At 50.9% G+C, this 23,052-nt stretch overlaps 1 protein-coding gene across 2 annotated transcripts in view; it reads left to right on the forward strand.

Annotated features, from left to right (window-relative positions):
- The window catches only part of EYA2 (EYA transcriptional coactivator and phosphatase 2), a 253,768-nt gene that overhangs the window by 77,596 nt on the left and 153,120 nt on the right, over positions 1-23,052 (forward strand). For both annotated transcript variants that reach the window (XM_023626655.2, XM_070247876.1), the window contains exons 3-4: positions 12,655-12,709; positions 16,313-16,455. In XM_023626655.2, coding sequence (XP_023482423.2) covers positions 12,655-12,709; positions 16,313-16,455 — 198 coding nt within the window. The remainder of the gene's footprint in view (positions 1-12,654; positions 12,710-16,312; positions 16,456-23,052) is intronic.

Raw genomic sequence — 23,052 nt, forward strand, 5'->3', positions numbered from 1 at the left:
CCTGGGCGTGTCCCGCAGGGTCGCGGTCCCCCGGCTCCGAGCCTCTCAGCTCCGTCCGGCCAGCACCGCCTCCAAGCAGGCGTCTTGTTTACGGGGTTTTGACGCTGGGACGAGAACTCCTCTGCTCTTTGCTTTCAGGTCGGGTTGGAGTCAAGGAAGCAGAGGAGAGTTAAGCTGTTTAAAAAATTATTGGCAAATGATGCAGCCGGACTAGTTTTCGCCAGAACAATTCCAGCTATTGTTAGCTCTGTTTGGGATCTGTCAGCCTTCCTGGGAGAGCTGGAGTTAACAAAAGGCATTTAAGCTATTATGTTTAACCCTCGGGCTTAACCCTTTCTTTAACCGGCTTTGGGATTTGCTGCTGATGTTCTGGAACCCTCGGCTGTCTCTCCTTCACTGTCTGTGTTTGACGCCAGCTCAGGGGCACAAATACTGCGTAACTGTCGTGGAAAAGCAGAGAGACGTGTGTCTAGTCGACTATAACAGCCCAAGGAAGTGGCTTTAAGCAACTCCAGGGCTCCAGGAGTAATTAGTGCTGTCCCCAAGACTGTGAGGTTTCCCTTGCATGCTGGTGATGAAGCTGGAAGAGCCAGGAGGGTCTGGGCTCCCTCAGGCCAAACCCACACGGCAGAGAACATGCCCTCGTTCTTCCTGGCCCTTTGCAGCATCCCTGTAAACCACCCCAGGCTCTTTGAGAGTTTGAACAAATTCACTGAGCTGTGTTCAAAGTCATCCTTTTCTTTCTGAGTAGAGGCACACGTCACCTGGAGGCTGGCTTCCTTTCAGAGCCAGAAGAGATAGGAAAAGGCATGGACTGTGGAGTGAGGAAGGGCGGACTCTGAATCCCGGCCCCACAGCCTCCCAGCCAAATGGTCTTGGGCAAATTCTTGAACCTTTCTGAGCCTCGGTTTTGTCACCTGTCCAATGGGGGCATAGGGTGTTTACGGCAACGATTGAATGACATGCTGTGTGTAAAGTCCCTCACACCTGGGGGCATGGCGCGCTAGTTGAGTTTATTATTCCATTGTCCTTCTCCCCTGAATCAGATAACCACAGTGAATTCAAAACCGCAGTTGCAGACCCCCAGCTCCTAGCCAAGTCTGACCCTCAGGCATGCCTGTGTTTGGTTCACACTGTGTTTTAAATAAAAGTGACCTTGTAAGGAGCTGGCCCCGTGGCCGAGTGGTTAAGTTCGCACCCTCCGCTGCAGGCGGCCCAGTGTTTCTTCAGTTCAAATCCTGGGCACGGACATGGCACTGCTCATTGAGCCACGCTGAGGCGGCGTTCCACATGCCACAACTAGAAAGACCCACAACTAAGAATATACAACTGTGTACTGGGGGTCTTTGGGGAGAAAAAGGAAAGAAATAAAAAAAAAAATCTTTAAAAAAAAAGGTGTAAAAATCGGGCGAGTTCTCATAAAAATCTGGATTTCTCTTGAAATGCCGAATGCTTTGGCAACGCTGGGCCCGCATTCCCACCTGGCTGCCGCTGGTGGACACCGAGAGGCACCGCCTTTCAGATGAGTCCCTGCCTCTTGTCTTTAACTTATGTGAGCACATACTTAGTACCAGGTCCTGTTCAGAGCAATAGAATGTAGGTTAATCCTCCTCCTCTTCCTCCGTCATCATCCGAGCAAACAATTGGCACTTGCTGTGTGCAGAGCAATAATGTAGTAACTCATTCACTCCCCGCAACTCTGAGAAGTGGCTAGTGATATTAACCTCATTTTACAGATGAGAAAACTGAGGCACAGAGAGGTTAAGTGGCTCGATCGAGGTGACACAGTTAAGTGATCGTCAAAATTTGAACCTAGGTAGTCTGACTCCAAAGTCTGTTCTCCTAGTCAGTCGTGGACTGTTTCTCCTTCAATTATTACACTCCTGTTAGGGCAGGAGCGCCTTCTGCAGATGTGAAAGTAGAGGCACAGGGGAGTTAAGTGACCAGCCTCAAGCTGCACAGCTCACAGCAGGGCCAGGAATCAGCCCCCGGCCCTCGGGCCCCAGAGTCTCATCTCCCTCTCTCAACTCAGCATCACTTTCTGCCAAGCTCTTAAGAGTGTCCACAGCCCTGATGTCTGTCCTCACAGTGATGGCACCCACAGGCACACTGTTTCTCTCCTATTTTGTGACTGGGAGCTGTCTGCACCCTTTCTGTTGCCCTGGAGCAAGCTGGTGCCAAGGCGACGGCTTGGGGTAGGAGCGATGGGGCAGAGAGAGGTGGCTCCCAAATTCAGAGTGGGCCAGGCCGGCAGGGTCACCTCGCACACACACACTTTCCTTTCTCTCCAGTGGGGTGTGGGCTCCGGGACTCTGCAGGGGACATTCCACCCCAGCTGTGGCCTCGAGTGCCAGGCTCGGCTTCCCTTCCTGCCAGGCCTCTTGATCTCCCTCCTTCTGGGCCCTTCCTTCTGTTACAGGGTCGTTGTTGAGTGACCGCAGCACCCAGCTCCAAGGAGGACCCCAGGGAGACCGAGCCACAGGGCCTGCGCCACTCAGGGCGACTCTGGGGGGAACGTGGACCCAGAAGCCCCCAGTGGCTCCTGTTGAGTCCAGCTCTGCCTCTTACCAGTCGTTGGTCCCTGGCCTTATGGCCTAACCTCTTTGGGGTTCATTGGCCTCATCTATTAAATGGGAATAGTTATCCCACCAACCTCATAGAGCTGATGTGAGGATGAAGGGAGTTAAAACGTGGAGAGGACTTAGTGTTTTAAAAAAGTATAGAATACGATCTGAATTCCTCCCTCTGGCCGGCAGGGTCTGCTTGTCCGTCCCCGCCAGCCTCTCGGACTCGTCTCCCCTGTGCCCTCAGCTCACGGGGCCCGGCCCCTGGCCTTGTTTCCTCTGCTCTCACTCACAAGCGTGGTTCGGCCCTCAGGGCCTTTGCCCTTGCTGTACCCTCCGCCTGGACCAGGCTCCCCCAGGCTCTGCAGGACTATCCCCTCACTCCTCAGTTCTCATCACAGAGGTCTTTCCTGGCAAAAGTAACGGTTCATTGATTCATTCGTTTAGCAAACGTTTATTCAGCCACATGCCCAGCATTGTTTCACATACTAGAAAGACAACACAAAAACCCCTGCCCTCCAGGAGCCTGTGCTAGGTTGCTGGTGGGGCAAGAGGCTGATAATAACAGTAAATAAGCAGAATAGATAGTGTGTTGGATGAAGATACATACTGTGGGGGCGGGGGGGACATTAGGAAGGAGGACGAGGAATGCAGGGAAGTGGGTTGCCCTGTTCCATTAGGGTAGCTAGGAAAGGTGTCACTGCGAAGATTACACTTGAGCAAAGACCTGAAAGAGATGAGGGAGGGCACTTGATGCAACATGGAAGAAGAACCTTATGAGCAAAGGAAACAGCAAGTGCAAAGGCCCTGAGGCAGCAGTGTTCCCAGAGCACTTGAGGAGCAATAAGGAAGCTGGTGTGGTTGGCCCCAAGGAGAAAGGGGACAATGGGGCAGATGAGGTCAGAGAGAGAACGAGGGTCAGACCATGCCAGAGTTTGTGAGGCCCTGGAAGGACTTTGACTTCTACCCCGAGAGAGATGGGAGCCATGGGAGGGTTTGAGAGCCTGCAGAGCCCTCAGAACACCCAGCCAGGCTGTCCCGTGTCCTGTTTCATTTTCTTCATATTCCTGCCCTCCTCAGAAGTCACATGTTGGCTCCCTTGTTGTCTGTCTGTCTCCCCCGTGAGAAGGCAAGCTCTTTGCATCCAAAGTTCCAAAGTTGCCTCCTCATCTGGGAGCAGGGGGTACTTAAGCACGTAGTAGGTGCTTAAGAACGACTTGTGGAATGAATGGGCACAGAAGACAAAGCAGTCTGCAAGCCCAGAAGACTGAGCCATTGAATGAGCGCCACCCTCCCGGAGCCTAGTGTAGTTTCACACCTTACGGCCTTTGCACGTGCTGTCCCTGCCACTGCCTGAACAGCCCTTCCTTTCCTCTTTTTTTTCTGTGAAAGATCCATTTCTAGCCACCAGGTAGTACATAAATACACGATGCTCATAAAGATTCGAAAGGTTAAGTCCATTCTCCTTTGCCGCATCCACCAATCTTCGTCTTTTCCTCCCTCCCTGGAAGTAACCACTGTTACCGTGTTTTGTGTGCGTCTTATGAAGACCTTTCTCTATGCAATTACATATGTGTGAGTGTATATTTATATAATTTGTGTATGTATATTTATGTCAATATATATTTATAAATGTGTATTAACTATAGACATCGTAGTATTGCTGGAAAAAATTTTGAGGCACGAAAGCCATCCTGCCCAACATATTTTCCATAACTCGCTTTGTTCACTTCAAGATACATTAAGTAATGATCCACTTCTTTTTTTTTAACTGAATCATGTACCAGAGAATGGCTGTGCCCCTGTTCGTTTTGTCATCTCCCTGCGGATGAACACTGAGGTTATTGTTAATTTTTTGGTCTTACAAGCGGTGCTGCCGGGTATCGTCATGCGAGCTGCTGTGTGAAGATGTGCACTGTCTCTCTAGAGAAGTTGCTGAGGGGTGGGAGGGCGGCATCGGAGGACTCTCTTCCCCTTCCCTTCTGCCTTACGACCCCCCCCCCCATATCCAGCATCACCTCTGCCTGCTTGTGAAACTCCCTGAGCCCCTCCACAGAGAGAGGTGATGGTTTCTCGTTCATCCCGTCATTTCTCCAATCAGGCAGCCAACAGATTATTCAAAGCACCTGTTGTGTACGAGGCACTGAGAATTCAGCAGAGAAACAAGCCCGCCCACTGCCCGCCTTCAGGGACTTGGCATCCTGATGGTCATTCTGCTCCCACCAGCACTTTTTGCATCTCCCCATGGTCACTGCACATGACATCCTACAGAGTGTGGGCTCAGCCTGGCCACGTGTGTCTCCCAGCCTTGTCACTGGCTCACTGTGTGAACCTGGGAAAATTCCTATGCCTCTCTGAGCCTCAATCTCCTCATCTAGACAATGCAGATTATGTTTGCTCTGTGTGTTTGTTCAGCAAATAGTTCACGAGTGCCTGCTGTGGGCCAGGCCCTGGTGCAGGTGCCAGGGTTGTAATGGGGAACAAGACAGACAAGCCCCCCTCCCACAGCCTAGGTTCTAGTGGAAGAGGCAGGTACTGAATTTTTTAACAAATAAGGGATTATAGATCGTGGTCATTTCTGTGAAGAAATGAAGCAGGAGTGTGATGGAGATGGACCTGCATGTGGGCCGGCGGCTGGGAAGGCTTCAGGGTGGTGATGTCAAAAGCTTTGCAGATGCTCAACGCTTAGAACACTCTCAGGAGAGGTTAGCTGTGTGTCTCTCCCTCTTCAATGCGCGTAGAATGACCTGGGGACCTTAAATTGCATATTCCGATCCAGCCTGAGAGTCTGCATTTCTAACAAGCTCCCAGGCGATGCCGATGCTTCTGGTCCACCAGCCACTCCGAGTAACGAGATGCTAGCTCAGTGGTCCTCAGGTTCTCCTGTGCATCCGAATCACCTTGGGAGTTTTGTTAGCACTCAGATTGCAGGGCCCCATCCCCAGCATTTCTGATTCTGTAAAAGTTTGGGCCAGGGCCCAAGAATCTGCATTTCTAACAAGTCCTAGGTGATGCTGATGCAGCTGGTCCAGGGACCACACTTTGAGAATCAGGCTCCAGCACTGGTTTTAAATCTGGATGCGCATCTCCTAGGAAGTTTTTGAAATTGTTAATAAAATGCTAATGTCCAGATCCCACCCCCATAAATTCTTACTTAATTGGTCGGAAGTGTGGCCAGGCAACAGGATTTTTTCAGAGCTCTCCAGATGAGTTTACTGTGCACCCAAGGTTGAGAACTGTTGTTCTAGATGGTGAATTCCTCCAAGACAAAGACAATTTCTTATTCTTATGTATGTATTAAAATTTCTGTTTCTAATAAGCACACAGCTCAGCGCATGGCTCATGGTAGATCCTTAAAAATTATTCATGGGTGGATGGGTAGGTAGATTAATGGATGGATGGGTGGAGGACGGATGCATGGATGGATGAATGGATGGGTGGAGGATGGATGGGTGGATGGACGGATGGATGAGTGGATGGATGGATGGATGGATGGATGAGTGGATGGATGGATGGACGGATGGGTGGGTAAATGGGTGGATGGAGGGTGGATGGATGGGTGGATGGATGGATGGATGGATGAGTGGATAGATGGATGGACGGATGGGTAGGTAAATGGGTGGATGGAGGGTGGATGGATGGATGGATGGACGATGGGTGGGTAAATGGGTGGATGGAGGGTGGATGGGTGGTGGATGAATATAGAGTGGTCTTGAGGAATCACAGATAACTTCAGGTTGATAATGGCTTTGAATCCTTAGTCAAGTTTCCTTAACTTCCCCGTGCCTCATTTTTCTTCTCGTAAAGTACAGATAATAACTTCCTCATTGGGTTCTTAAGGGGAATAAAGGAGATAAGACTCATGCAGTCCTTAGCACACTGCCTGGCTTGTAGGAACCACTTGAGAAACATTAGCTATGGTTCATTACCTCTTCAAGGGAAAATTGGATTTGAATTGTATCCCGCCTTCTGGAAGGAGGGAAAAAACATTACAGAACTAAGGAAGCAAAGCTGAATAGAGAAAATTTTTCTTTTCAAATGCAGATACGCTTTGCAGAAGCCAATGCTATAATCTCATTAAGTGTTTCCTCAGAGGGGTGAAACCACTGCCCCACGGAACAGGCGGGGCCGTCACCTTCTCTGACTTCCTCCACCTTCTCTGCCCTGGGCGTGAGTGACAAGGTCTAATTTTCAGTTTGGGTCTCTCCAGTTCCAGCCGGGCTGGCAGATTTTGAATCATTCCGCCCAAGCTCGGTGGAGCTGCCCAGAGCTCTGCCCGGTCCTCACCTGGGCACAGATCAGCTTCACCTTCGCTGCCTTTAAGCCTTTCTCAGCTGGCTTCCTGGGGGTCTTAGCACCTCTCGAGGCCTTAACAGCCTCTGCCTGCACGGAGCAGAAATCACGCTGTGTGGGCTGTTGGCGTAGGGCAAGGAAATTCCCAGGCCCCTGTTCATGGAAAAGGGCTCTGACTATTGTTACTATCTGATGCCCTCCACGGGTAGAGAACCTCCGCCTGTGGCTGTGTCTCACAGACTTATTCTCAAGCCACTTTCTGCTGTATATTCACACCACCAATCCTGTTACTTGCTTGCTAATTTTTCTTTAAAACAACTCGCTTTCAATAAATTCATTTTAAAAGGACTTAAAACCAGCTCCAGAAATGAAAACTTAGGACCTTGATAGTCTTGTTGTGATTTAATATGCATGACAATAAATCTGTGATGATTTAAATAGAAGAATGTGTGTTTACGTACCCCCGAAAATGCTCACGCTCTGGGGTGCCCTGGCCTCATTCCTTTCAGTCCTCAGACACAGCCCTGAGAAGGACAAATGACTTCTTCACTGTCACACAGCCACTCAGTGAGAGTCGAAATTGGGATGCGCACTTCAGGACTCCTAATACGGTGCTCCGATGTGCTGTCGCTGTCCCTGGTCTGGGAGCGATATAAGCCGCTCACACGAGGGAGGTGAGCTGCTGCGGTTTGCAGACACACACCTTTTATAGCAAAGACCTGCCTCGAGACATCGCGCACTAGAAATTGTCTCATTCCACAAGGATCAGTCGGAAGTGGCCCCTGGGGTCCAATTAGGCAACATAATAGCAGTTGCTGCTTTCGGAATCATTAGCTTCTTAATCCTCCCAGTGAGAGGTAAAAAAAAGTGTGAACATTCAAATTGGGCTCACAGATTTCAGTGGCTTAAGCAGGGGCCCCCGGAGAACGGAAAGCGAATAATAGCTCCAGTGTGTTGAGCGGTTTCCCTTGGCAAGTACCTGCCTGTGCAGTCCTTGTGCAGCGGCCCTGTGCGTACGACATACCGTCCCATTTTGTGGGTGTGGAAACTGAGGCTCAGAGAGAGGAAACAACGGGCTCAGATGACACAGTTGTGTTACAGCAGAGTCAGGATTCGAATTTGGGTCTGGCCCCTTAAGCCCACATGCTTTCTTTGGAAAGAACGTGAAGTTAACAAATTAGGAGATTTGGGTTGTAGATCTGGCCCCCAGCAGGTGCACGGTGAACATTTGTTGACTGCGTGAATGAACGAACCAAGAGCGTGTGTCCTTGAGCAAGTCATCTGACACAATCACATACTCACATGATCACGTGTAAGTGTGTCCTCACACACACAGACCCCAGCTTTAGTTTCCTCAGATTAAAAGTGGACCTTATGCTTTGCTCATTTGTGTTACCTTCTCGGCCCCAATATGCGTTTGAGCTCGTGACTTCTGGAAGCGAGGTTTATCTTTGAACCCAGAGTTGTGATACTTTCTAATAATTTGCAGTTATTAGCCCGTGGTCTAAACTCTTGCTACTCAAAGCGTGGTTTCAGACCTGCCGCAGCAGCGTCTCCTGGGAGCTTCCTGGACCTGCAGACTCGGGTCTGCACATTTACAAGCGCCCCCGGCGAATCCCGTGCACGTTAAGGTTTTAGGCGCACTGCTCCGTACCATCCACTTTCTTCCTTTGCGCCTTGTTATAATTGTCGTCAAGTTCTTATTTGTGTAATCATTTGTTTGCCATCCTCTCCCCCACTGAACAGGAAGCCCCGTAAGGGCTGGGACCCTGACTGCTTTTGCTCACTAGACTAACCCGGTTCCTGGCGCATGCCCAGTACATGAATGAATGAATGAATGAATGAGCTCATCCAGATGCTCTGGTCATCTGTTTGGCTAATCCTATGCCCTTCACCCGTAGGAGGCTCGGGAGGAAGAGGAGGCTTAGAGTTTTAAATTCAGAAGTAAACGGAGGCGGCTTTCTGCCCCTCCCCGCCTGAGAGCTGGCGGCCCCATTTTCTGTGCCAGCCACATCCCCCGAGACACGTGGAGTAGCTCAGTGTAAATAGATTTGGCTGTGCGGAGTCAGGTCACTGGGGCTGCTTCCACCACAGGCAATGTGGATGTAAGTCACCATCCGTGACTCCGTCGACCTCAACCTCGTCCGTCATGGCAAGTTCAATGGCACTGATGAGGTTGACAACAGGAAGCTGTGGTCAATGGGAAGTCCATCTCCATCTGCCAGGCACCAGATCCCACCAATATGGTGGGGGAGGGCGATACTGCTGCTGAACGTGGTGTCCTCCCCACCCTGAAGATGCTTGCAGCTCCCTGGGAGAATGGAGAGAAAGGGTCATTTGCCCCTTGTGCTGATGGCGCCGTGTTTGTGATGGGGTGACCATGAGAAGTATGACCACACCCTAGGTTGCCAGCATGCTCGCCTCCCCCCACCCCACCCACCACTGCTGCCAGGGTCTGTGACACTTTGGCATCATGGAGGGACTCATGACCACAGTCCACACCCTCTCTACCGCTCTGGCAGGCTGTGGTACGATGGCCATGCTGCTGTCCAGAGCATCTGCCTGCCTCCCATGGCGCTGGAAAGCCTATAGGCAAGATCATTCCTGAGCTGCACGGGAAGCTCACTGGCCTGGCCTCCCATGTCTCCACCCTCAGTGTGTCTGTCTGGCTCTGACCTGCCATCTGGAGAAAGTGTCAAACACAGTGGCTTCCGGAAGTGGTGAAGTGGGCATCCAGAGGGCTCACTGAAAGACATCCTGGGCTGCACTGAGGACTGCGTTGTTGCCTGCCCCTCGGACAGTGATGCCCACCCCTCCACCTTTCACAGGGGGGCTGGCGTTGCCTCCACGGCCACTCTGTCAGGCCTACTTCCTGGTGTGCAGGTCATGTGCGGATACAGCTGCAGGTTGGCCTCCTGGTCCTCATGACCTCTGAGGACTAACAGCCCTGGACCACAGCAAGAGCAGCAGAGGGAGAGAGAGGCTCTCTGCCCCTGGGGAGCCTCTGCCCCAGAGCACTGAGCATCTCCATCCTGACACCGTCCCACCCCAGACCCCTGAAGAAGGGGAGGAGCTTGGAGAGCGCTGCCTCGTCACATTCCATCAGGATTCTCACTGAGGTCTGCAGCATCCTCACCGGGGAGAAAAGGAAGAAGGAAGGGAGGGAGAGAGGAGGGAAGAGGATAATGGGAATAATGCACCCATTTTGTAGGTTCTCAATTCCCCCAAGTCTCCTAGGATGAAAACATTAAATGCGACACCAGTTTTTTTTTTAATAGATAAAAAGCCTGTGTTTTTCAAAAGTCACGCAATCTGCAAAAGGAAATGCTCCTTGACGGAATGCCTGTTTCTCGCCTGCACAGTCCTCCCGGGGGCCGCTGGGGTGGGAAAGGGAGACTGTTCTGGGTCTACACCGCAGGAGAGGGAGACCTGCCCGTGTGGGAAGGCATGCTGCTCCACGATGCCGAGGAACTGAGGAAGCCGGAGTGAGCACACATGCAAATTGTGGCACGGAGGCTGTGGTGGGGGAGAAATGGCTTCAAACGTGTAAGGATGCCGAGTTAATCCGAGCCCATAGGAATGTTTCCGTAGATTTAGATTTTTATGAATATTTACATATTTATTAAAGAAAACATATTCAAAATGTTTAATTCAGTAACTTATGTATTACTAAACACACTCAAATGGTGGACTTTGATCGATAATGAGACTGGCTGCTTTGGAATGACAGTTCATTCTCTGGTCCTGGAGGAGAGTGGAGAAGGGGATACGGGAGGCCCGGCCTGGGGCAGCACACCCAGAGTAGGGGCCTTAGCCTTGAGTGAGCACCCGCTGTGTGCCGGGGCTTTCCATGGTGTTAGACCACTGCCGTTCCAACTTATTTTTAATACGACACATAGTAAGAAATATATATTTTTACACCGTCATGCAGCACACACACACACAACACACACCCATCACATTCTCGTATCTATAACTGGAACAAAAGTCTCACGCAATTGTTTCTTCCTATGGGCAGTATTTGGTGATATTGTCTATTCTGTTTTCTTTTTTAGTCTAGTTGCAGCTCTCTAAATGGACTTCAGGTCTCCCACCCCCACCCCAGTGGTTTGGGACTCAAACAGAATTTGACCCAGCCGGGGAGTGGACTTGGGACTCAGAAGTATTTGGGTTCAAGTCCCAGTTGCCGTGCCCACACGCTGTGTGGCTTGAGCAATGCACTTAGCCTTCCTCAGTTTTTTCATCTGTAAAATGGGGATAATGACATTGCCTGCCTCCTGGTATTGTCATGAGCACTGAATGAGATCATGCATATGAGCAGTTAACACGGGGCCTGGCCCGTAGTGCACTTCTAAGTGGATGCTGGTTGCTATGATGGTGATGGCTGTCATCGTGGGCTGCAGTGTTGCGGTGGAGAAGACAAACTCTGGAGCCAGAACACCTGGGTTCAGATCACAGCTCCATCCCTTATGATCTGTGTGGCCTTGGGTGAATTACTTGAACTCTCTGGGCCTCCAGTTCTTCATCGATAACGTGGGGGTGTGAATAGAACCCTCCTCATGGGGCGATGATGAGGATTAAAATAATTAATGCAGGTAACGGATTTAGAGGAGAGCTTGGCACGTAGCAAGTGCTGGGTAAACGATGGGCGTCGTCATCATCTTCTCGTTGAATCCTCACTCGTCCTTGGGAGATGAATATTTTCCCCATTTCACAGGGGGGACCTCTGAGGCCCAGCGATTTCAGGCAGCCTGCCCGGAGTGTCATTGCTGCAGGGTAGGAGCTGGAATTACATTTGGCCCGCTGAGCCTCCAGCTCAGGGGCTGAGAGAGGCTCAGAGCTCCAGGGACCTGGGGGCATTTCTCGGGAGGCACAAGGACACCAGCCTCTGCCCTCCATACCAGGGAGCGTGAACTGGCAATCAGTACACACGTTGTCTAGCATTTGCCAGGGCTCCACAGTGAGGCCCTTGAGTTCTGTTGTTAAAAATGACAGCGCACCAAACGCTCCCCAGGGAACTGTCCATCTGTGGAATTATCCTCTCGCAAACGTCCCTCCATCTGAATTCCACCGCCTTTCCGTCACTTCCTGCATTATTGTCTCCTGCCGATGGCTGGATGCTGGGTGCCCAGGAATACAGTGTGCACAGGGACACAGCCTCATCAGGAGCTTGGGCCGCTCCAGTCTCCCTGATCCATGGTCTACCTTTCCCTGAGTGCTGGGGCCAGCCCCCCCGAACCCCCTGGCTGAATTTGGGAGAGAGGGGAGGAACATCAAGGTGATGTCGTTGGAAGAAGGGAAATGGATGTTGGATAATCAAAGCCAACGGCAGCCGGCCATTCTGGGGTTCTTGGGGTTGCCTGTGAGGCAGGGGAGGGACTGGTTCTCCATCCTGGAGTGGAAATGGCTCCAGCTTGGGAATCAGGAAACCCGGTTCAGGTCCCAGTAGTGCTGCTGTCTAGTCACGTGAGCTGGCTCAAGCACGTTCTTTCTGTCCCTTTGGCCTCAGTTTCTCCATCTGTACAATGGGTGGGGTGTGAATTCCCCTCTGACGTTTCAAGATGCTATAGATTCTTCCCATGTACCTTCCATTAGTACCTGGAGACAAGGCGCACCCGGAAGGGGTTTTCAAGGAGGAGAACGCTCGCATGTTGCTTCTCGGATGAGCTTTTGTGGTTGAGAAAGTCCCTGGCAGCAGCTCTCGATTTCTTCCCGCTTAAGCTGCCGTCTAAAGTCACAGCTTCTGTGGAGCGTCGCTCTGACAGCTAAAGCCCTTCCAATTTTCCTTTCCCCCCAGGCATCACGGCATCAGCCCCTCCGGCCCCTCCGAGCGTGTCCCAGCTCCTCGCGAGGTGAGTACCTCTGGTTTCTCCTTGGCTCCCTCTTTCTCTTTCTCTTTCTCGAGGGCAGAGGCTCTGGAGCCAGACTCCCTGGACTGGAGTCTGAGTGCCAGCACTCGCTGGCTGAGCGACCTGGAGCAACTGACTCCACCCCCCTGGGCTCAGTCTCCCCATCTGGACAAAGGGGACAATCATGATGTCTGCCTATGAAATGAGCTAAAACATGTAAAAAGCGCTTAGAAGGTGCCTGGAACAGAGCGTTCTGACAGTGTTGGCTGTGGCTTTCTTCCTTTTTTCATTCTTTCCTTCTCTTCTTTCCTATGATTAGACTCTTTCTCAATTCCTCCCTCCCTCCTTCCCTGTTTCCCTTTTTTTCCTCCTTCCTTTCCTCTCCCACTTTTTCTCCCTCCCCTTCCCTCCACCCCACCCCCCCTTATTCTTCTCTCTCTACCTCCCTCCTTCTATGCTTTCTGCCTGCTCCAACATTCACCCAACACTCCTCATGCCAAGTCCCCTGCCGAGCCCTGGAGACTCAGAGATGAGTGAGACAGAGACCCTGCCCTCGGAGAGCTTCCAGTCTAGTGGGGGAGACAGACAGACAGACAGACCAATCAGAGATCTCAACACAGCGGGTGGCATAAATGCCCCACCTCAGTGTGCGCAGGGGCAGAGGGAGCTCGGGGACGGGCACGGCTTACCCGGGGTCCCCCCGTGCCTGCCCTCGGGGAGCTGCCACTCTGCACCTGAGAAGCCCTGGGTTTGGTCTGGCTGGACGGTCAGCGCACCCTGTCTGGATGGTCAGCTCCTCCCTATCTGGACACGCTCCACCCGTGACGGCCCTGGAGCAGCTGTTTACGAGGAACACGCTTTCTCCACCTTCCTTTCCCTCCAGATATTTTGGGGGTTGTTAATATAAACTGAGGTCTGTTCAGTCTGCCGACTTCTCTTCACGGCCTCGGGTTAGAGAGCTGCTCTGTCCTTCCTCTGGGTTTTCATTTTAGCCCCATTTACTCCGAGGAGGGTAAGTAGGTTTTGCTAGGAAGCAGGACTTGGTCATCTCAGATTCCCACCTTCTGCTCCTAAGGACAGGTGTACATCGGGAACGTTCTCAGATAAGGGTCTCCGCTCAGCACAAAGTCCTGACGCACCGCGTGCGTGTCCAGGCGCCTCACAGAGTGGGAATAATGACTATCAAACGCCTTCCAGGAGTGGTTCTGGCGTCTCCAGCCCAAATGAGTTGTCATGCATTTTGGAACAAGTTCCTAACCCTTGATCATGTAGTAGTCAAAACGAAAGAGCGCATGAGAACATCTTTTTATAACTACTTAAACTTTTGTATCAGTCTCACACCTGCCGTGAGGCCTCAGATGTCGGAGGAACTCTGGAAACCAACAGGTCTTCACTGAGTGACGTACCCAGAATGGGATCAGACGCGGGTTTGGGGGTCTCATGAGCGTTTGCTGGGAAACATGACAGTTAGAATGCTTAGACAGAGGATGGCGGGTGCACGTGGCGCTAGCGTCCAGGTCTGTGATCTACGGGGCCAGCGGGCATGGCCTCTGCAGCCAGCGTTCAAAGTCTGCACCAGCTGTGTGCTTTCAGTGTGTCTCTCAGTCTCTCTCCGCCTGTTTTCTCATCTGTAAAATGGGGATAGGAATGGTCCCTCCCCCCAAGGATTGTCATGCTTGTTATGAGGTTTCAACGAGCTGATCACCATAGAGTAATTAGGACAGTGCCTGGCACATAGTAGGCATGAGTTGTTAGCTGTTTTCATCACAAAGTGAAGTGGGCCGTGGACACTGTTGCAGACAGAGGGTGATAGTCTCAAGAGGTGGCCGCTCCTCACACCCAGCTGATGGCGCGACACAGGACAGGACAGACCCAGGCTTGCCAAAGCGTCTGCTTTGCAAGAGAAGGGGGAAATAAAGAGCATGTGTGTGTTTGTGTGTGTGTGTGTGTGTGTGTATGTGAGAGAGAGAGAGAGAGTGAGAGGGAGAGAGAGAGGGCGACCTCCTGGTTTTAAAACATTGGCAATGAATTCAAATAAAAATAAATAAATAACTGTTCCAGCCAAAGAAATTCTATTCCTGGACCCCTGGACCTCGTGTGGCCCCTGGGCCGCCATCTTGCTCTCTTCCTATTGGAAGAGCCCACCTTGACTTTCTTTCCTGCTGCTGGCAGGGCCGGGTCCGTGGCAGTCTTGTTACAGGTGCTGGCTCTGGAGTAGGGTCCTGAGGTCAAGGTCGAGATTTCCCACTCTTTCTAGCTGTGGCTTCAGGTTTCTTCCCTAAATGAGAGCCAAGAGCCCCCACCCAGAGCGTCGAGATGAGCGTCTCAGGAGATTTCCTGCTCCCGTGGGGCCTGAGTATCACAGTTCCCAGCTGGTGATAAGAGCGCAGTGAAGGGTGGCAGTCGTCACATTGCAGGTGTCTCAGGTCAGCGGCCCTTCCCGTCCCAGCCCCGTGGAGCCTGTTACTCACCACGGAGGGCAGAATCCAGTTGAGTTCTTTAGTTGTAAGTGGCAGAAATCGACTCTGGCTGGTGTAAGACCACCAGGACTTTTGGGGGAAGGTTTGGAGTAGCTCAAAATGTAAGTCAAAGTGGAATAATCAGGCTTCAGGCAAGACCAAGGAGGGGCTGGCCCCGTGGCCAAGTGGTTAAGTTTGCGCACTCTGCTTCGGTGGCCCAGGGCTTCACTGGTTCGGATCCTGGGGGTGGACCTAGCACCCCTCAGCAGGCCACGCTGAGGCAGCATCCCACACGCCACAAGTAGAGGGACCCACAACTAAAGTATACAACTATGTACTGAGGGTCTGGGGTAAGAAAAAGAAAAAAAAAAGATTGGCAACAGATGTTAGTTCAGGGCCAATCTTTAGAAGAAAAAAAAAAGAAAGACCAAGGACAGCTTCTGGGATCCAAGCAATAGGAAGGAACTAAAAGACAGCTCCTCTTTTGGTGTGGCTGTTGGAATGAATTATTCAGCCCAAGATTTAAATTCCCAGGGCAGAGTCTGATTGGATGGTCTTGCATCATGCACCCACCCCTTGGCCAAGAGCAGGGCATCTTGATTGACAGCGCTGCCAAACTACAGTCAATTGGAAGGTGTCTAAATTAGGACAATGGCCGGGTGGGACAGGCTCTGCTGCGGTAATCAATAAACGCTGACCTCATGACTAAACACCGCAAATAACAAAGGTTTGTTTCAGTGTGGGTCTGATGAGATCTCTCCTCCACACGCTGACTCGAGCATCCAGCATGTGTCCGTATTTTGGCTCTGCCTTCTCCGCCTGTTCCCTCCACAATCGCTGCCTGAAGAGGAGAGAGGGCAGGAGGCGTCACAGAAGTTGGTTTTATTGGCCAGACCTGGGAGCGGCTTATACCTTCTCTTGGGCAGAACCCAGCCACATGGTCTAATCTGACTGCAAGCGAGACAGGAAATGTCTCTTCCTGGTGTCCAGGAAGAGGGGAAATGAAGTGGGATTTGATGAACACCACACTTGTCTCTGCCCTGGAAAGAGTCAATACCCAAAGCAAAATGGTGCTGTTGAGACCAAAATCAGGAGGAAGGGATGCTAGGCTGGGCCTGGAGATTTAATCTTCTCTCCTTCCATGCAGACCCTGCGCACGTATCCTACCCAGCCAGCCTCCCTCCGCCATGGCAGCCTACGGCCAGACACAGTACAGCGCGGGCATCCAGCAGGCCGGCCCCTACACGGCTTACCCGCCTCCAGCACAAGCCTATGGACTCCCTTCCTACAGTGAGTACCAAAGCAAGCCCTGCTTTCCCCCCGGGGTTCCCAACATCATGGTCTTTCCTTTGCCCTGTGGCCTTAGTTAAATGCAGCCAGCCTAATTTTGGATTAGAGATAGAGGAGAAGGATAGACGCCTTAAATATAGTTCAAGTTCTGCAGACTATATGAAGGCCTCTTTTAATTTCAAGAAGAAGAAAGTTAGCCCAAGCTGGCTTAGGGAAAATGGAAATTTAATGATTCACATACTGGAAAATGTAAAGGTACAGCTGACATCAGGTATGGCTGGATCCAGGTGCTCACATGACATCAGGAGGAAGATGTCTCCCTCCATCTTCAGATGTTTTCCTCTGAGTTGGGTTTACTCTTGCACAGGTTCTTCCCACATGGCAGCAAAGATGGTGCCTATCAACTCTGGGTTTTCATCCTTTCAGCTCAGCACTCCCAGCAGTTCCACCAGAATCTCATATTGACCCCCATTGGCCCAAATTGGCCGCATGACAATGCTTAGAACAAGACAAGGAGTGAGGGTGAGGGCCATAAGGAGGTTGAAGCGTATGGATTGTACATGAGGGATGGATGGCTCTCTCAAAGGAAAACACAGGGGTGGTATCAGAAGAAGGAGAAATGGGTGCTGGGAAGGCAAAACCACAGACCCACAGACCTGGACTCTCAGAACCTTCCTGCTGAGAGCTGGAGACTCGGTGAGCCAGGCTCACCACGCACTGCTCGCCTGTCCCTCTGTGTTAGTCAGGGTTCTCCAGAGAAACAGAACCGGCGGGGTGGAGCTAGAGATGTGTGTCTAGAGAGAGAGATTTCTCGTAGGAATCGGCCCGCCCGACTGTGGAGGCTGAGAAGTCCCAAGGTCTGCAGTTGGCAGTCTGGAGACCAGCTCTCCAGTCTGAGCCCAGAGGCCTGGGAACCGGCAGGGCTGATGGTGTCGCATCTGGTCCAAAAGTCAGCAGGCCAAGATCCAAGAAGAGCTGACTTTTCAGTTCGAGTCTGAAGGCAGGAGAAGATCAATGTCGCAGCTCAAGCACTCGGGCAGAAGGGCTCCCTCTTCCTCAGCCTTTTGATTCTATTTGGGCCTTCAACTGGTTGGATGAGGCCCACCACATTGGGGAGAGAACTCTACATAACTCAGTTTACAGATTCAAATGTTAATCTCATCCAGAAACACCCTCACAGACACACCCAGAATAATGTTTGACCACAGTCTGGACACCTCTTGGCCCCGTCCAGTCTAGTCAAGTTGACACAGAAAATTAGTCATCACACTGCCTGTGGTTTTTATTCATGCTATTTCCTCCCTTCTTAATTTGTGTGTCAACCGAAGCTCTTTTGGTAGCCTATGACAAAAATCTAGTGGTAATTAGATTAAGGAAATAGAGGAGTTTATTGCAAACTGAGCTGAAAAATCTTAGAGGACTGGCTTCAGGCAGTGTTGGATCCAGCTACTCAAGCAATAATATCAGGAATTAGTCTCTGCTCCATTTGCATGGGCTTTAATCTCAGGCAGGCTTTCCCACTGTGGTGCTGAAGAGATCTCTCTCGCTGGACTCCCATGGCCATCCCTGACCCAGACGCTGGGGCAGAGAAGATGGAATGCTCTGATCGGCCACATTTGGCCACATGTCCACCCATGGAACCAGGGGCCAGGTCAGGCTCACTCGGGAGAACAGATCTGAATATGAGAAAGTGTATGTCAGGAGTAGGACGAGGGGCAGGTGGAAACCACGGATGGCCAAGCAGACGGCTTTCCAATCCAGCCACATCCACGGCATCCGGGGAGAGACCATGGGGTGAGGGGCGGGAGACTCACCTCCCAGACCCAGTGCCCCTGCCTCCTCCAGGCCTCAGTTTCGTCAACCATAAAGTTAATACGCCCTTCTCGTCTTCCCAACCGGATGACGTGGCTGGCGTGCAGGGACTGAACTTTGCCTTCTTTTCTCTCTCTCTACCTCTGCCTCGTTCTCTCGCTGGTTCATTCGTTCAGTATTGGGGCCCTTGCTGGGCATTCAGTGGTCCACGAGCAGGGCGGGCCCTGTGTTTGTGGAGCTTCCTGTCTAGATCGGAGGCTGCCAAGTGAAGGCTGATGGGTAATGTGGCCTTTGGCTTGTTTTTTAACCAGGAAAATATACTTGACATTTTTTAAATTAATGAACAATTTTAAAATGAGAAATGTTTACATAAGAATTCATATTTCTAATATCTTAAAAAAAAACAAATGATCCATGGGGCTGGCCCGGTGGCACAGCATTTAAGGCTGTGAGCTCCACTTCGGTGGCCCAGGGTTCACGGGTCTGGATCTCCGGCACGGACCTACACACAGCTCATCAAGCCATGCTGAGGGGGCATCCCACATCCAAAATAGAGAAAGATTGGCAACCAGTGTTAGCTCAGGGCCAGTCTTCCTCACCAGAAAAGAAAAAGATCAGGCAGCACTGGGCCCATATTTTCTGTGTCAGGAGTAAGTGGCTCTGAGTAGGGCTGTCCCCATTAGCCTCAGTTCGCCATGGTCCCCACCTGGCCCACATCACTTGTTTGAATTATCTGTCTGTCCCCTGAAGACATTTGAGTCTTCAACCTCTGGCCTAGAGGGGCAAAGAAATTTTTTAATTCTTTAAAATTTTATGTTATTTCAAATGATCACGCATGATATAAAGGAAGAGGAGGAGGTCATGGGAGAGAACAGAGCAAGGAAGAATCAAATGAGTTCCAATTAATTGAATTCTAATTAATTCCTAAATTAGGTTCCAGCAGGGAAGGCCTTTTAGAGGAGGTGCTGACCCAGCTGAGAACTGAGAGAGGACTTTGTGCAAGCTCAGGAGGGAGAGCATCCGGGGGAGGGGACCACCCGCCGGAAGGCCCGGGAAGGCACTTGGCAAGGCCTGGGAGCCCAGTGGCTGGACACAGTGGGGGATGAGGTGGAAGAGGTGGGTGGAGCCTTAGAGGCCTGGGAAGGATTCAGGATTTTATTCCAAGTGAAACAGGAACTCATCCGCAGGTTACAAGCAGAGGGCTATGTGAGACAATATGGGTTTTTTCCTTTCTTTTTTTTTTTTTTTTTTTGAGGAAGATTAGCCCTGAGCTAACATCTGCTGCCGATCCTCCTCTTTTTGCTGAGGAAGACTGGCCCTGAGCTAACATCCATGCTCACTTTCCTCTACTTTATATGTGGGACGCCTACCACAGCCTGGCTTGATAAGTGGTGCCATGTCCACACCCGGGATCCAAACTGGTGAACCCCGGGCTGCCAAAGCGGAACGTGCAAACTTAACTACTGTGCCACCAGGCCGGCCTCGCAATCTGGGTTTTTAAGGATCACCTTGGCTGCTGTGGGGAGGTTGAGTTGGAGAGAAGCAGAGGAGAAACAGGAAGGCCAGCTGGGAGGCTGATAAGGCCTGGGGTAGGCCCTGGTGGAGGCCTGGGGCAGGGCAGTGGACATTCAAGAGCAATTCTAGAGGTGGCAGTGACGAGTCCGGTGGGGCATCAGAGGAGGCATTGGTTGTAGTCACGGTTGTTAAGTTGCCGCCGCCCACGACTCTCAGTGCTCCACATCCAGGAGTTGTTTTAATGCCCCTCAAGCCTACAAGGAAGTTCTTATCATTATCTTCCTTTGAGGGATAAATAAATGGAGGCTCAGAGAGGATAAATAACTTGCCCAAGGTCACCCAGCCGGTCAGCTGCAGAGGTGGAATTAAACCCTGGCAGCCTGGCTCTGGAGTCCAAGCCCTTAACCACTGAGCTCCCCGGCCCTGGCGTGCGTTCTGTAAATCCCAGGGGATTCCCTGTGACTCAGCTTCGCCAACAGGTGTGAGCATCTTTTCTATCTTTCTGTCCCTCCTGTGCTGGAAGACCTGTGACACAAGCACATGGAAGTTACCCTGCCTGGCTGACAGCCCAGAAGAATGAAGCCGTTGTATTTTTCAGCAAAAGCAAGAAAACTAACCCTGTTCCCAGACAAAACACAGTGTCAGGTGGAAATTAATTTGGTTCAAAGTCATTTTACCGTCTTAGTTACTGTCAGTCTGTTCCCTGACCCACAGCGTAGGAGGTGAGAGGGCACGTCCTCGGTTCACACTGTACCTCTGCCTCTTGCTGGTCCCAAGACCCCAGGCAAGCCACCTCTGTTTCCTCGTTGGTGCAGTGGGAGTGATGCTGAGTCTGGCCTCCTCACAGCTGTTGTGAGGATTAAATGAGGTCATCTCCATCAGAGGTCAGCTGCCTTTTTCTGTAAAGGGCCAGCTAGCAAATATTTTCAGCTTTGTGGGGCAGACTGTCATTGTTGCGACTCCCCGACTCTGCCACTGTAGCGTGAAAGCAGCCGACACTATGTAAACGAATGGATGTGTCTGTGTTCCAATAAAACTTTATCGACACAAATAGGCAGTGGGCCACATTTGGCCCATGGACCCGTACCCTTGATCTATATGAAGGGCTTAGCTCGCAGGGCCTGGCCCATGGGAAACGCTCCATCGATGCAGTAGAAGCCAGGCTGCCACACACACACGGGAGGTCCATGCCACTGCAGAATGACAGGTGGCATGAAAAGCCGTTTCCCTCCCATATGCCTGTGCCCGAGCAAGCAGTGTTTGCTCACTGTCTGGACAAACCTTGTTGAATCTTGTTAGGAAGTGTTTCTCATTGCTCCTTGGCAAATAGTAGTATTACCTTTGTTTAAATAGCTTCAGGGAAATAACACAATTGAGCAAACTAGAGACAAGGAGGTTGGGAGTACTGAGTATTTTTTCCCTCAATTTATTATACAACGTTTAATACATAGGTAAAAGCATAAAGAGTAATATTACCAACAGCCACAAACTGACCATCCAACTTAAAAAATAAAAAATAGAGGGAGGTCTGCCTCCCTTTCATCTCAGAGACGCCCACACCCATGGATTTGCTGTTTATCATGCTTCTGCATCTCGTTATGTGGAATAGGGATCAGTAAACTTTTCTGTGAAGTGCCTGATATTAAATACCCTTGGCTTTGCGGTCATACATTCCCTATCACAACTACTCAAGCTACTGTTGTAGCTCGAAAGCAGCCACGGAAGATACGTAAATGAGTGGGTGTGTCTGTGTTTCAGGAAAACCTTATTTAGGAAAACAGGCAGCACGTCACATTTGGCCCATGGGCCACAGTTTGCCACCCCTGATGTAGACTTATTTTGCATGTTTGTGGAATGAATGAATGCCCCGTGCATCACTGTTGTTGACATGCTTTCTGAAATGCACGCACTCACTATCGTGCTTCCAAGAGCTAAAGACAGCAAAATCTGTAGGTGGTTCCTGAGCATCTTATGGAGGCCTCCTTCTCTTTGCCACAAAGATATTCACGAGAAACACTTGGGGAGCAAGAGATCTGATGTGGTCAGACTGTCCCCAAACCGGACCTTCACCGGATTTCCTTTGAACTTAGTCTCTTGGAGCAGTGCTACTCATCTGGGGTAAAAGCCCGGTAGTTGTTTTTTGCTTTTTAATTTCCAGTTCTTTGTGGACTGATACTTTGGTAAAATGCAATAAAAATGAATTACTAGAAAAATGAAATTAAAATAACAAAACAGTGATACAAAATAGAAGCCCAGAGATATGACCTTAGATGTCACACGATGTCAAGTTGCTACGAAAGTTTCTAGATGTTTCTGTACTTTCTCATGGTAAGCTGGTGACTGGTCCCTGGACACAGTTGGGCCGCCCTGATTTACAGGACTAAAGCCTTTCACGTGCTTGCCAGAGTCTCTTCCTTTCCTCATAAGTTAGAATTTTGCGATCCAACCACTTAGCAAACAAAAGGAGATGTGAAAACCTTTATTTTGTTTTCTTCCATATTTGTTCATTGGGCAGACATTTATTGAGCGCCTACTGTGTGCCCAGCAGTGAGGCAGGTGTGGAATAGCACAGAGGACAAGACAGGCCTGGCCCTGCCGTCCAGGAGCTCTCAGCCTAAGGAGGGAGCAGGCGGCAAACAGATGAACTGTCATGAGTTCCCTGAAGAGTGGGGTGCTGTGGAGGGGCTCAGGGGACAGGGCCTGGCTTAGGCCATGAAAGGCCTTGCTGGGGAAACAACATTTAAGCTGAGAAATTGAGGATGAGAAGGCATCAGCCTGGTAAAGACGGGGATGGGATGTAGTGCGTTCCAGGGCAGAGAGAAGAGCATGTGCAAAGGCCCCGTGTCTAAAGACATCCTTGCAGTTTTGTCTGCATCTATTTAAAATGAAAAATTTATGTACCTTTGAGTCAGCAATTCCGCTTCTTATAACCAACCTAGACAAACATTCTAACATTGCGTGAGGAGGCACATCCATTCCATCCTGGGCTGTGATAGCAGAAACCTTGGAAGCACCCTAGAGTTCATTGTCAGGGGACTGGCTGCATAGGCAGTGATGGTCCTCACTTGGATTTCCATTCAGCCACTAAAATGAATGAGAGTGGCCGAATGCACAGCTCGAGAAGGGTGAGCGAAGGAGCTGAAGAAGGCAGGGGTCGGAGGCATGAGCCAAGCCCCTGTAGGACCTGGTCACCCAGAGAGTTTAGATTTTACTCCAGGTGCACCAGGAGGCAGCCTGCACCAAGTAAACCATTACCCGCTCCTAGCAGAC

Source organism: Equus caballus, chromosome 22 (assembly GCF_041296265.1).
Source record: "Equus caballus isolate H_3958 breed thoroughbred chromosome 22, TB-T2T, whole genome shotgun sequence".
NCBI lineage: Eukaryota > Metazoa > Chordata > Mammalia > Perissodactyla > Equidae > Equus > Equus caballus.